At 35.9% G+C, this 14,216-nt stretch overlaps 2 protein-coding genes across 4 annotated transcripts in view; one reads left to right on the top strand and one right to left on the bottom strand.

Moving 5' to 3' along the window:
* Positions 1 to 14,216, top strand: part of LOC120421251 (uncharacterized) — a 156,396-nt gene that overhangs the window by 53,326 nt on the left and 88,854 nt on the right. The gene's annotated exons all lie outside the window — the stretch shown is intronic.
* Positions 12,065 to 12,975, bottom strand: LOC120421228 (antigen 5 like allergen Cul n 1-like). Its single transcript, XM_039584427.1, has 3 exons — positions 12,679 to 12,975; positions 12,372 to 12,613; positions 12,065 to 12,311 (listed from the first exon to the last, which is right to left on the bottom strand). Exons 1-3 carry the CDS (start codon positions 12,973 to 12,975, stop codon positions 12,065 to 12,067), a joined length of 786 nt encoding a protein of 261 aa, XP_039440361.1.

Below are 14,216 nucleotides of genomic sequence, written 5' to 3'. Positions count from 1 at the left end.
ACGCCATTTTGTACAGCTCACAATGCCTCACCTTTTGACCTTCACAGATCCCCAAAATTCGATTTCAACCCTGAGATATTTAATAAACATCTTTATATGAAAGAAGTTTAAATCTTGTCGTGCCATCTTGACACAGCCTCAAAATTGACGTAAGTGCGACAATTGGCTAAAGGGATTTCTGGTCAGAACGCGTTTGACACAGGTATGAGCTAGAATACCATAAACATTTTTTTTTTATAACTCGGAACTCCAGCAACCAAATTCAACCAAACTTCAGGACAATGCACGGAATGGTCAACCAAAAAAACGTGTTTGTTTTTTTTACATTTGCGTGCTCTCGTTTTCGTTTATTCAAGGTCGAACATTAAAACGCGTTTTTCTCGGAACGTCAAAATGCGACGTACGACAAGTTAGCACAACAGCGTCGTGTTGGACTCAGAGATGTTCATCATTTTGAGCTTCAGCAGCTTTGCCCAAGAAGACAGAGTTTGGCTGATATTTGCGTGCTAATTCTTCGCACGAAATTTGGGCGTTTTGCCCTTCGGGCATTTGGCGGAAATTCGAGGAAAAATGTTTGCTCATATCTAACAGGATAGTGGCGATGGAAATTGATGGAAAACTTAAACTAGGGTGGCAGTAGCATGCCCAGGACTTTTTTATTTCCTTTAAAATGTTTAGCCAAAACATTAGACATAATATTGTAATTTTCTAGTTATTTTGACCATCATGTGCAAAAAAATAGTTTTTTTTAAACATTATCACCACCCTAACGCCCGATCTCAGCTGTTGGCACAAAGTTCTAAAGCGGCGAGCTTTTCCACCGCCGAAAGTCTTCTTCGTTCTCCTGCTGGGCCTTGATTATGCCACCGCAGGCAGGTGAGGCAAGCAAGTTGCGGATGTGACAACGAAGATATTCCCTCGCTCTCCCTCTCTCTCTCTCGCCCTGTGACACGCTGTGATAAAGTGAGCACACACACCCAGAGAAAAGTGCACAGAAAAAAAAATGAATTTATCTTCGCCGCAGTCGCCTGAGCCGCGGGCGGTTTTCCACATCGCGCCAAGTAGATCGTGCTGCTGCCACCCACCGAAGGTTAGCATAGCGACGCGGAGATGATGATGATGATGCCATCTTCCGGCGTTGAAGGCACTTTGCGGGGGAGGAAGTTTTCTTATTGTGCTATTTTCGCTTCGGGCGAAAAGAAAGTGCTGAAAAGTGGAACACATTGTTACGAGCTGTGGAATGTTTGCAGTGTGTCTGCTGTTATATGTATTTTTTGTGTTGAATTGATTTGCTCTATAAATTTTATTATTTGTGTTGACAACGTTGAACAACAACTTTGTTTTTGCGAACATTCAATTCGAAGTGTTTTAAAAATGTCGCAAAATGTGTTTATGATATTCTAAGCATTTCCAAAAATATCATGCGAGAAATGGCATTTCAAAAGAGGAAGAAGAAAGCAGCAGCATCCCACCCTCCTGAGCGAAGTACGATCGTAACCGTGCCGGCAGCTGGTCATCGTACGGTTCCAGCCGACAACTCAGCGTTTCCTCCTGGATGGGGGCGATCGTTCGCCAGCGTGGTCGCTGCCGGTAGTGGCAATACGGCCCAGCAAAAAGTTACCGGGGAAGATCTCTTTACCCTGCCAGAGTTCTTTGCTCTCGCAGGAGAGATGATGACGTGGTTTCGGAGCTGCCGTAACAAGGCGGAACAATTCCTGGCCCTCGGGGAGCTGATGATCAAGCACATCTACAATAGATAAAAAAAACTGTGATCTAGTGTAAGCTTTTTCTATTTCTATCCCCTTTCCTTTGCAATTTTAGTAATTTTTTTCTATATTTTTTCTTACTCTCCAAAATGGATTGAGATTCAACACACAGCTGAAAGGAACTAAAAAACTCTGTTATGAACTGCAAAAGAACCTATTGTTACATGATTGAACCTATTGTTACACATGACTAATAAAACTAAATTGAATTGAAAATTGAAAAAAAAAATGAATTGGCATTTCAAATCACAGACAATTGAGTGCACGGAATTTGCATTCGCATGGAATCGGTACAACCCGAGAAGGAGTAAATAACACAGGAATACCAAATTTTGGTATTACTTGGGTAAATAACAGACATTAAAACGTGCCCTTGGTTGCCCGGTAATAGATGGTAAAATACGATAAAACCATACCAAAATCTTGTTAGTGGAGACCACAACAATATTAAAACATGTTAAACCAAGGGTAAAATAATAACACAAAATAAAATCAATTCAATATGGATCAATCAGGTTGAGCTATTCTGGATTTTGGAACATTGCTTGAATACGCCCTTGGAACATCAGATTTTGTTATTCCTGTGGTCTTCCACACACATGATTCTGGTATGATTTCTGGTATTTTACCTTCTAATACTGGGCAACCAAGGGCAAATTTTGGTCGCTGTAATTTGCAAAAGTAAAATCATAATTAGGTATTTTTATGCCATTTTTAGTGCAACAGTAGCAAATGGTGCAAAACGGAAATGATATCACAATGCTCCATTAGGGTGGAATCGAGTTACATAGGAAAATTGAGAAAGAATCCAATCAGCAACACATTTTTGAGTCCCTTTTAGGGTTCCAAAAAACCACCCAAAATTTGGGAGCGATCGGTTAAGCCCACGATTAACGTGCGTAAAAAATTTGTATGGGGAAACTTGCATTTTCACATTTTTTTAATTTACAAAATTCATTTATTATTATTTTACGAAACTATCACCGTACAAGTATAGCCCGAAATGTTCTGAACAACTCTTCCGAAGATAGCATGGTACTAGAGTGCGTTACAAAAAAGATACAGTGTTTTCAAAAGTAGTGTATTGAAATAATCAGTGAAACTCACATTTTCTGCCAACATTGCCAAAGGAACCATGAAATGAAAACAAACATGATTGTTCTTATATTTTGATGAACCATACGTAAAATCGTTATGAATAAATGTTCAAAAGACATTTTTTTTGTCAAATTGCACTCCAATTCCTCATATTTATTTTAGTTTTTGAAAGTTTCTGCTTGACTTGGCAGTGTTGGCAAAAAATATGATTTTTACCAAGTATTTCGAAATGTCTCTCTTGAACGCTCTGTAACTTTTGTTAGAAGCAATTTAGCACCATACTGTCTTCGAGAGGGTTGTTCAGGACATTCAGGGCTATACTTTTGCGGTGTTAGTTTCATAAAATAATAAAGCACAAGTTTTTAAATTCTAAAATGTCAAACATAAGTTTCCCCATAGTAATTTCCATACAAATTCATTCGCTAAATGGGACCCAAAAAATGTGTTGCTGAAAAAATCAATTTTGAATCCCACCCTAATATGCAACAGCAAAATCTACTCACCTGATGATTCCATGTTGCTTATCCTTGAAGTTCTTAGAACTTCTGAAAAATAACAAGATTGAAAAATAAATGTTATTACAATGAAACTGGATTTCAGTAACCAAAAAATCGATAATACTATCGATTGTCTTCGTTATCAAGGTTTTTTTTTTCTTAGTGGGTATATCAAAAATTTTAAAAATCATTTTTAACATTTTTGGTTTTCAAGTCATTTTAGCGCAATATTAATGACCTTGTCAAAATTGATCTAATTTTTCCCATAGTTTTAGAAGAAATTGTTTAAAAATCTGTAATACCAAAATAATATGAAAATGAGGTATCCTGATTTAGAAATTTCAAAAAATTTAAGTCATTAAAATTGATTAAAATTCATTATGTAATTTTCGGTTTTTAACGAAAGCATTCGCTTTGAGACATCATTTTAGCGCAAAATTAATTAACTTATCAAAATTGGTAAAAGGAATTTGATAAAATATGTACTATAGTACCAAAAGAATACCAAAATGTGGTGTCCGATCATTGACAAATCAATGCCTCTGTGCTCTCTTAGGCTAACTAGATAGGAAAACCAGCAAGCTAAGAACAAGAAAGCACAGAGGCATCGAAATGGCAGTGCGTGGCCGAATGGTTACGCTGTCCGCTTTGTAAGCGGATGATTCTGGGTTCGATTCCCATCTGCTGCAACCTTCCATCGGATGAGGAAGTAAAATGTCGGTCCCGGCCTTGGTTGTTAGGCCGTTAAGTCATTCCAGGTGTAGGAGTTGTCTCCATGCCATAAGTACAAACAACACACCAAACCAAGCCTACTCCGGTGGAATCGCTGGCGGCGGTTGGACTCGCAATCCAAAGGTCGTCAGTTCAAACACTGGGGTGGAAGGTTCCTTGGAGTAAAAGAGGTTTGGGTGCTCTCCCCATTCAAGCCTTCGGACTCCTAGGTTCGAGCAGAAACTTGCAATAGAGACCACAAAAGACCCGGGGGTCGTTAATGTGGATGGTTTGGTTTTATTTTTTTTTTGAGAGGCATCGAAATGCTGCAATTTTGCAATACCGTAAACCGGGGTGACTTTGATAGGATTTCATTTTGTTTTTGCAATATTTTCCAACTGGTAAGGTTTTTCTCAAGATTATTATTTTTAAAACATGTACCGGGGAAGGCCACACAAAGTCCATGCACTATTTTGTAAAAAAAGTTTTTTCAATAGTGTTAAGAAAAACGGTTACCTTAAAAATTCTTATTTTAAATTCCGGGGTGACTTTGATAGTCATAGTTTTCTTGTTAAAATCACATTTAAGATATTCAAACTTTATTTTTACGTCAAATGTAACATTACTAAGGTTGCTAATTTAGTTTTCTAGGAAAAAAAAAAACAATGTTTATATTTAGTTAACTAAGTTTATAAGCTTTTTAACAAAATACATATAAATTTTAAGTAAAATTGTTTAAAAGTCAGAATTTTGCCTGAAATTTGTTAAAACTTGATATGTTTATAAAATAATCGATAAATATTGCATTATATATATTGCAAACTGAATTAGAAGCAAAAATCAAAAGTGAAAACTTTTTTTTTTTATATGAAATTTGTTCAACTGAAAATGCCTTTGAAACAAGAGATTTTTATTTATTTATGTTTCAAAAACACATAATATTTATTATTTACAAACTTATTCAACCTTCCCTTAGTGGAAAATTGTCCAAAGAATCCGAAAATGCATTCCGTTTTCCGATTCAAAATTATGTTCGTTAAGAAAAACATGACACTTTGAGAAGATTTAAATAATGTTTTTCATCAACATTTTCTTAATTATAGTTAACTAACTTTTAAAACTTTTCAAAATTTTATGAAAAGTTTTTCTTGAGGTAGGGGAGAGTGGGGAGACTTGATCCCCTTTTTTTGTATCGCACATAACTCTGTCAATTTCCCACAAAACTATAAACTTTTTGCATGAATTGAAAGCTTAAACATTCATCTGTGTTTGGCTAATAAGGATATTTCATCAGATGAACTCTTCGAATCATGCCAAGCGTTTTAAAAAAATATTTTAAAGCGGAGCAATTCTCTACCAAAACCGGAAATGGATTTTATTTGTATTTTTTGATTTGGCTCAAACTTTGTGGGGGCCTTCCCTATGACCAAATAAGCTATTTTGTGTCATTGGTTCACCCATACAAGTCTCCATACAATTTTGGCTGCTGTCCATACAAAAATGGTATGTAAATATTCAAACAGCTGTAACTTTTGAGTGAATTTTCTGATCAATTTGGTGTCTTGGGCAAAGTTGTAGGTATTGTTGAGGACTTTTGAGAAAAAAATAGGTACACGGGAAAAAAATTTTGGCAGATTTTGGTCCGATGTACAATGTTAATACATGAAACATTCGTGAAATTTTCCGATCTTTTCGAAAAAAATATTTTGGAAAAAATTAAATCAAGACTAACATTTAAAAAGGGCCAAACATTTAATATTACGCCCATTTAAAATAATAGTCTTGATTTAATGTTTTTCAAAATATTTTTTTCGAAAAGATCGGAAAATTTCACGAATGATTCATGTATTAACATTGAAAATCGGACCATTAGTTGCTGAGATATCGACATTAGAAAATGGTGGGTTGTTTTGGTGAGACTTAGAAAACTTAAATTTTCGTGTTTCTTTTTCTTAAAGCGGCTGTATCTCAGCAACTCGAGGTCCAATCTTCAATGTCTCTTAGACAATTTTATAGCAAATTTTCTGAACTTTTCAAAAAAAATATTTTTAGAAATGGCCACTCATGGTCACTATTTTTAAAAATCGAAAAACTGCAAATATTTTGCTAAAATCAAACTTTCGGTGCCTATATCTTGAAAACGAAGCCCTTTATCAAAAAAATTGTAAAGTAGTTTTCGATTGCAAATTCAATTTTGCATGAAAAATTGATTTCAAATTTGTTTTTGCATGAAATTTGGATTTTTTTTTCCAAAAATCACTATTTTTCAAAAAATCATAACTTGGCGGCAGATTTTTTGACCATGTTTCTCTATAGCTCAAAAGTTGCGGATTTTAGTTCCCTAAAACATATCAAAAAATCTCGAACATCAAAAAATACGTATTTTGGGAAATTGAGTTTTAGTGAAAAAAAAGTTAATAAAAAAATCTGCAAATTTTTTTTCCGTGTACCTATTTTTTTTATCAATTGTCCTCAACAATACCTACAACTTTGCCCAAGACACCAAATTGATCAGAAAATTCACTCAAAAGTTACAGCTGTTTGAATATTTACATCCAATTTTTGTATGGACAGCAGCCAAAATTGTATGGTGACTTGTATGGGTGAACCAATGACACAAAATAGCTTATTTGATCATATGGAAGGCCCCCACAAAGTTTGAGTCAAATCAAAAAATACAAAAAATAAAAATGGTCGAAATCGGCCGATTTCGTAGAGAGTTGCTCACCGGCATTTTAAAAATGTTAGGGGTAACTTGATCCCCCTTTCAACATTTTGAAGTAATCTTAAGCAAAATGTTTCTTATTCATCCAAACTTTTAATTTTCTATAAGTTACAGCAATTTCACATAAAACCTGTACGTTTGTGTTCAAAATATAACAAGTTTATTATGTTAAATATTTAAAAACTTAAAATATTATTTTTTAGACCAAAATTAAGCATGTTTACAAAAGCTGCAAATTTTTGTTTACGAAACTTTCGAAAAATGGTTCAAACTGCAGTAAGTTATGTACAACTATACTAAAGGAAACTATGTATGAAAACCCAGCTCAATTAATTAATCTTGAGGCTGATTCCAGTGACTGTAAAAATGCAGGGATCAAGTCTCCCTAAACGCACTTTTTTAAACAATTGATTGTAAAAATAGTATGACGATAAATTTAACATCAAATGCGTAAGGGTTTTGGAGTTGATAAGTTTATCAAACAATTCATGTGTAAAAAATATTTTTTTAATAATTTTTGAGTGTTTTCTATATGTATAGAAAACACTCAAAAATTATTAAAAAAATACAAAGAAATACAAATACAAAATACAAAGAAAAAAAATCTCTTGGAAGTTTTTTGCAGCTCGTTTTAGAAAAATGTGTGTAACTGAATCTAAACATTTTTTAATTTTTTTCTTTGTTTTCTACAATGAGTTTTAGTTAATTTCGCACAACTTTCTAGAACAAAGCTAGTTGTTTCACCCACAAGCTGACCAGATACAGGCTTGGGATCAAGTGTCCCCGGGGATCAAGTCTCTCCACTCTCCCCTACTTCGAACACTTCTCTACCACGGTCAGTATGATTCTAAACAATTCCGTAAGTATTTTGATTGTACTCTTCATTTTGCGGAAAAATAGCAAACCTATCAAAGTCACCCCGGCTATCAAAGTCACCCCGTTTTACGGTATCTAAGACAAATTTAAAAGGGTCCAGGAATGCTAAAAGTTTTTTATTGATACCAGAGAAAGGTATTGTTACGCATTTCCCTTGTTATTTACTCATGCTCGGATTAGCATTAGCATTAGCATTTGAAGGACGGAAATAAAATTTGACAGAAAATATTTCTGCACAAGTGTAAATGAAAATACATGTACAGAGAAACCTCTTTTTATCCGGTGGCGTTACGCTTTGTTACTTAGATTTCTCTTAAACCATACAATATTTTTGCAAGCTTCAAAAAACGTTTTGTAGATCTGAACAAAACCATTAATTTGATTTAAAAACATTGCAAAAATGTTGCGTCGTTCCAGAGAAATCGACAAATCAGAATAACGTAACGCACCGCATAAAAAGAGGTTTCGGTACTCTATGTTAGAAAATTCACAAATAGAGGGTGACGAGCGGGAATTCCCGGGAAAAATTTCCCGGGAAATCAGCCATTTTTGGATCTCTCGATTCCCGGGAAATTTGGTCGAGACTCCCGGGAAATTTTATACTTACAAATATCGACCCGAAATTAAAAATTTAATCAGAAAAACATTTGAAAAATTCGAAATTGTTTAGAACATTGGATGTTCAATGTTCGATTCTGAAATTTGAATAAACCAATGCTTCTCTAATCTTCTTATTCTAAAAGTGTAAATTTTAACTTTTAAAAATTAATAACTGTAATTGAGAGTAACCAAAAAATGTGGGCCACAAAATTTACCTTGAAAAATTCTTAGCAGTTACACACCAGGAATGAAATATTTATTATTTTTAAGAAAGAAACCCTTTTCAAGATAAGTTTGATTTCCATTTATATATCCTTTCTCAAGCATAGCAAAACTCATAATCTTGTTTTTTTTAATTCTAAGTAAGTCAATTTCGCTGTATCAAGGTAATTTCCTTTTTTGATGTCAATAAGTAATGTTGTGTTTTGCATATTAAATTATATTTTGGGAATAAAAATCAGGCATTATTTGTAAAGTTAGTGTCCGCTAATTGTGAACATTTACAGTTGATCTTAAGAAGGAAAAAATCAACTTTGTGTCGTTATTTATCATATTGCAAAAATGCCATATTGCATAAATGGAAAATTATACACCCAAAACTGGCAGCGCTAGTCCGAGAGAATGATGGTCTCGAGTCGAGAGAATAGTGGTACCATTCACGGACGCAGAGAACACAGCTCGAGATGGGCGATATAACTATTCTCTCGAGGTTCATTTGCAAAAAAAGTTCATCCGTCAAACAACAAACCAAAAGTGTCGACAACGGGAATCGAACCAAAGACCTTTGACAAACCAATCCAATGACTTAGCTGCCCCGGCCACCACAGCTTGGTGACCATGGAGAAGTCAGAAGTCGATGTATGACACTTGTTGGAGATTTATTGATTCAACTAACGAATGAACTCATTTGTTATGATGGTGCGAGTTGGTACCATTATTCTATCGATTTTGGCACTGAGCCCTCAATAAATTTTGAGAGAACGATTATCTCGATTCTGAATTTTGGGTGTATATTAGTTATATTTTTACTTTGAAAAAGTCTAATAACAAGTTCAACAACAAGTTTGTGCAACTTTTGAAAAATCACTCAGTGCGAATAAAGATTTGTAAACATTTTAAACTGCAATTTCGAGTCCCAAAAAGGCTCAAGAAACGATTTTGTATTTGTAGATTGAGGTAAAAAATTGAAATGAAGAAATAGTTCTTCAAAGCAATGAGGTTACTTAGATTTACATTTCATTGGATTAGTATAAATGAATTTTATCTGAATTTATTTAAAAAAATGTTTTTTTTTACTTTTCTTTTTAAGTTATTAACACTATTGGCTAGTTAAAAAAGAGTCTCGGGAATTCCCGGGAAATGGCAAAACTCAACTCTCGATTCCCGGGAAATTGAAAATCTCGAGAGTCGTCACCCTCTATTCACAAATGTATTATAAAATTTTGTTTCACTATTTCCAAATTTGAACTTTTGTCGTTAAGAGTTTTTTTTTCATTTGACCTTGATTTGACCGAGCCACGTAGTCAAGTGGTAACGCTTCCACCTCGTAAGCGGTAGATCGGGGTTCAAATCCCGGCTCGGACCAAAACAACTGGTGATCTTTTCCCTTCTGGAATCGATTACTTAGCAAAGGGAAGGCAGTGTATCGTCACAAACTGGACTTTATCATGACACCTTAGGAAGACAACCTATGGAATGTTAACATTAACCTTAACATGTTAACATTAAGTTGATTAATAATAAACTGTCACTGAATCCGCTTTGTAAATGCCGGCCCCGATACTCTTCACGGGTGTTCCCCTCAGGAACAGGGAAAGATTTACTTTTTTACTTACTTTTATCGCACTTCCGTCTAAAGTACAGAGAAACCTCTATTTACGCGATGCGTTACGTTTTACTAATTTGTCGATTTCTCTGGAACGACGCAACATTTTTGCAATCTTTTAAATCCAATTTTGTAGGTTTTGTTCAGATCTACCAAACGCTTTTAAAAGCATGCAAAATTATTCTACGGTTTAAGAGAAATCTACGAAACAAAAAGCGTAACGCCACCGCGTAAAAAGAGGTTTCACTGTACAGTTAAACCTCGCATAGTGCGCAGGCGTTACGCTTTGCATTTCTTCGATTACTTAAAAACGAAACAATATTTTTGCAATCTCTTTGAAGCTTATTGTGGATCGAAACAAGACGAACAAATTGCTTCAAAAAGATTGCCTATATACAGAGAAACCTCTTTTTACGTGTGATGGCGTTACGCTTTTTGTTTCGTAGATTTTTCTAAAACCATACCATATTTTTGCAAGCTTCAAAAAGCGTTTTGTAGATCTGAACAAAGCCTACAATTTGCTTTTAAAAGATTGCAAAATGTTTCACTGTACAGTGAAACCTCTTTTTACGCGGTGCGTTACGGTTTTCTACTTTATAGATTGCTCTGGAACGAAGCAACATTTTTACAATCTTTTTTAAGCAATTTGTAGGTTTTGTTCAGATCTACAAAAAGCTATTTGAAGCTTGCAAAAATGTTGCATGGTTTAAGAGAAATCTACGAAACAAAAAGCGTAACGCCACCGCGTAAAAAGAGGTTTCTCTGTATTATGTTGTTTTAGAGTACAGATAAACTTCGCATAATGCGCAAGCGTTACAGCTTTGTATTCATCCGATTAATCTAAAACGACATAATATTTTTGCAATCTGTTTTCAAGCTGATTGTAGAATGGAACAAGAAGTACAAATTGATGGGCAGTGAATCAATAAGAAGGTTATAGCTACAGTGAAACCTTTTTTTACGCGGTGGCGTTACGCTTTTTATTTCGACGATTTCTCTGGAACGACGAGTCATTTTTGCAATCTTTTAAAGGCAGTTTGTAGGTTTTGTTCAGTTCTACAAAACGTTTTTTGAAGCATGCAAAAATATTGTACGGTTTAAGAGAAATCGACGAAATAAAAAGCGTAACGCCACCGCGTAAAAAGAGGTTTCTCTGTACCAGAAATAATTGAATTTACAACAACAACTGTAATCCGGCGATAAGAAATATTTCCTCCAGCGCTAAAGTTGCAGAAAAAAAACCCATAAATCTTGAAACTGTAATCACCGTTTCGCTCTGAAAATCCCATTTTATTAGTGCTAAGCACCCCCACAAAGATATTATTTGCTCGTTGTCATCAGACAGAAAACGCAGATTCCATTTGGCAACACACACAAAAATTTGCCTGCCGCGTGCGTGCGTGCGTGCGTGCGTGTGCACGTGTGGAAAAGTCAATTTTCTTTCCAATGACTCCCCTGCGGGATAAGCTGCCTTTTCCTAATAAGATGTTGACATTCCTTTGGAAACGACCTTGGCGGTGGTTATGTTGTAACATGCAAATATTATGTATTTCGCGGAAAAGTGTGCGTATGAGTGGCTGGTGAACACTTCCTAAAGTAGCTATCACATTACCTGTTGGTTGCGGTGGTAGGTTTGAAGGGGTGATGGTAAAGGCTTCTTGCTGAAAGTCGTTGAACATAACTTTGAAAACGCAATCCCACGAAATGGTTCCGGGCGCGCACAAGCGGAAATTTGTTTGCGAGCCTTAGTTGTCATGGTGAGCGAGAATTTGATGGTATTGGATGGGGGGATTACTTGGGGCGAGACTTTGTAGGTCAGGGCTTTTGTACCAGATGAAAGCTTCTTGGAAGGTATTGATTAAGGTAACAACGGAATTTATTCTATATTATTTGAAATGTTGAGAAAGCTGAGAGCATAACAATTTCCCTGTTTAGTAGATAGCATAGCACTTAATAACCCCTTATTCTACCAAGGATTAGGATTTATATTTTCACCAATATTGCATAGTCCTGGGTACTGCAAGCTGCATCCGGCTTGGCAGCCAGAACACGTGGGTCCTGCACGATACACTGGATAACCGATGATGTTGGTGATGGCATAGTTACAAACGAAGTAACTGTTTATCCATGGCTCCGAGATCCAACGAACCATGGAGCATCCTACGGATATGGCCCGATCGGACACAATCTGGGTGAAGTGTCCTATTTTGGGACTAAGAAAAAGAGTCGATTAAGTTGAGTTATTTTCAAACTGAGCAAATCAGAGTACTCACCCTACATAATTGTCCGGATATTGTCCAATGAACTCGACCCTAGTATCAGAATATTCCGAAAACCAGCTCGTAATGAACTGTTGCATCAAATCATCATTTTCAAACGTCTGTCCATAGTAATATCGTATAGCAATGTTCTGGCCAGATGCATGATATCGGAACGAATTACGACACTTATCGTGACCATACACACATCTTCTTGTATTTGCCGATGCAATCGCTGCCAGCTCATCATCCCATTGCTAAGAAAAGTTAACGACCTTCAGATTGGAAACGTGCCCAAATAATTAGAACCCAAATTTCTCACCATTGTTGCCATGCGAGCTGCCGTTGGAAAGATCTGATTCTGCCCTAACAATTTCCCTCGTGCAATTTTGCTGCGATACCGATTGTGCAAATCTACGATCAGATGCCGATAGCTGGAGTTCATCGGGATCTCTACGGCTTCCGGCCCACAACGGGGGGATAGTGTCCTTAAGCCATTGCAAGCGATGTTCGGTCCGGACCACGGACACAGCGTATTGCTGCAATAGTCACTCTGTTGCAGCGACGATTTGATCAGCGTCAGAACTATCACTGTTATAAACTTAAATGTAGCACTCATTTTTACAAGAGATATTCGACCGGCGATTTGAACCACACTGTCTTCAGTTGCTTCAGAGCAGGTTTTATATCCGAAGGTGTCGCCAGCTTGGCTGGTGAAACTGGAGAGTTTGAAGAATTTGCACTTCCAACGGACCGATTCAGATTGAAATGGTACACTGCTGTTTAAAACATCACGATCATAACTAAAGTGATAAATCATTGGTTATATCGTTAAGTGATGGATTGACCCTATTTTTAACATTGATTTGAAATTTATTTTCAAAATTCAAGAGGCACCATTTGTGAAAAACAAAATCAATAAATTAATGAGCAAATAGATCTATGTGATTAAATCACACATCATTGGTTAAATTCTGGAGGAATCTGCCGGTAGCAACATTCAATCTCTTTTTCACGAAACTCCACACTGTCTGCTGAAATTTGCTCGTCAAGTTATCACACTTCCCGTGATGCAATGACTCGAGTGATAATTGCACCAATTAGAACGGGTACGATAATTGAGCAGATGTGCCTACAGCCAAAATTGAAAACGCTACGCTCGTGACGATGACGACAGCAAATATTGGGAGCTGGAATTGATTGGTGTGATTGTGGCAATATTTGCAGATTTATTCTAGTTTAGAAAGGTGAAAAAATCGATACTTTGCCGGTAAAAAAATTTAAGTTACTTGTCGAGAAATATGGAACAGATAATGTCTAGGATACAGCTCAATAGGGACATGGCGTTACATCGTGCTGCCACCTGGTTTTTTTAAGCGCAAGAGTGGAAAAGTGCTAAGTCATCGTCTAAAAATAGACGGCGTCCTATCTCGCCCAGCAAAATGAAGTCGATAAAGTAGTCGGCTTCGATGAGAAAAAGTGGAAAACGTGGTCTAAAAATAGCGACGCCATCCCCCTATGATGAAAATTATTATTTCTGTCATGGTTCATTTTATCCATATCCGGCAGTCACTTAAGTGCTCATCCTCTATAACAACTACGGGTGATAGACACGCACTCATAGTACAGTAAATCTGCGATTTTGTAAACAAAAAGGTCGATGACATAAGTACATTATTTTAACAATTCAATATCGAAAACAGATTTTTGATAAAAAATATACTGGAAATATACTGACATCCATCGCATTAAAATGGTTAAAAATCACGTAAAAATGGTTAAAATTCGTGTTTTTTTATTCGAAAGAAATAGTTGTGAATTCGCTGTATCATCAATAGGATAAGACAAAGAACAAGGGTC

The sequence above is a fragment of the Culex pipiens genome, chromosome 3 (genome assembly GCF_016801865.2).
Source record: "Culex pipiens pallens isolate TS chromosome 3, TS_CPP_V2, whole genome shotgun sequence".
NCBI lineage: Eukaryota > Metazoa > Arthropoda > Insecta > Diptera > Culicidae > Culex > Culex pipiens.
Note: the sequence above shows the minus strand (reverse complement) of the source record. Positions and strands in the feature narration are given on the sequence as shown.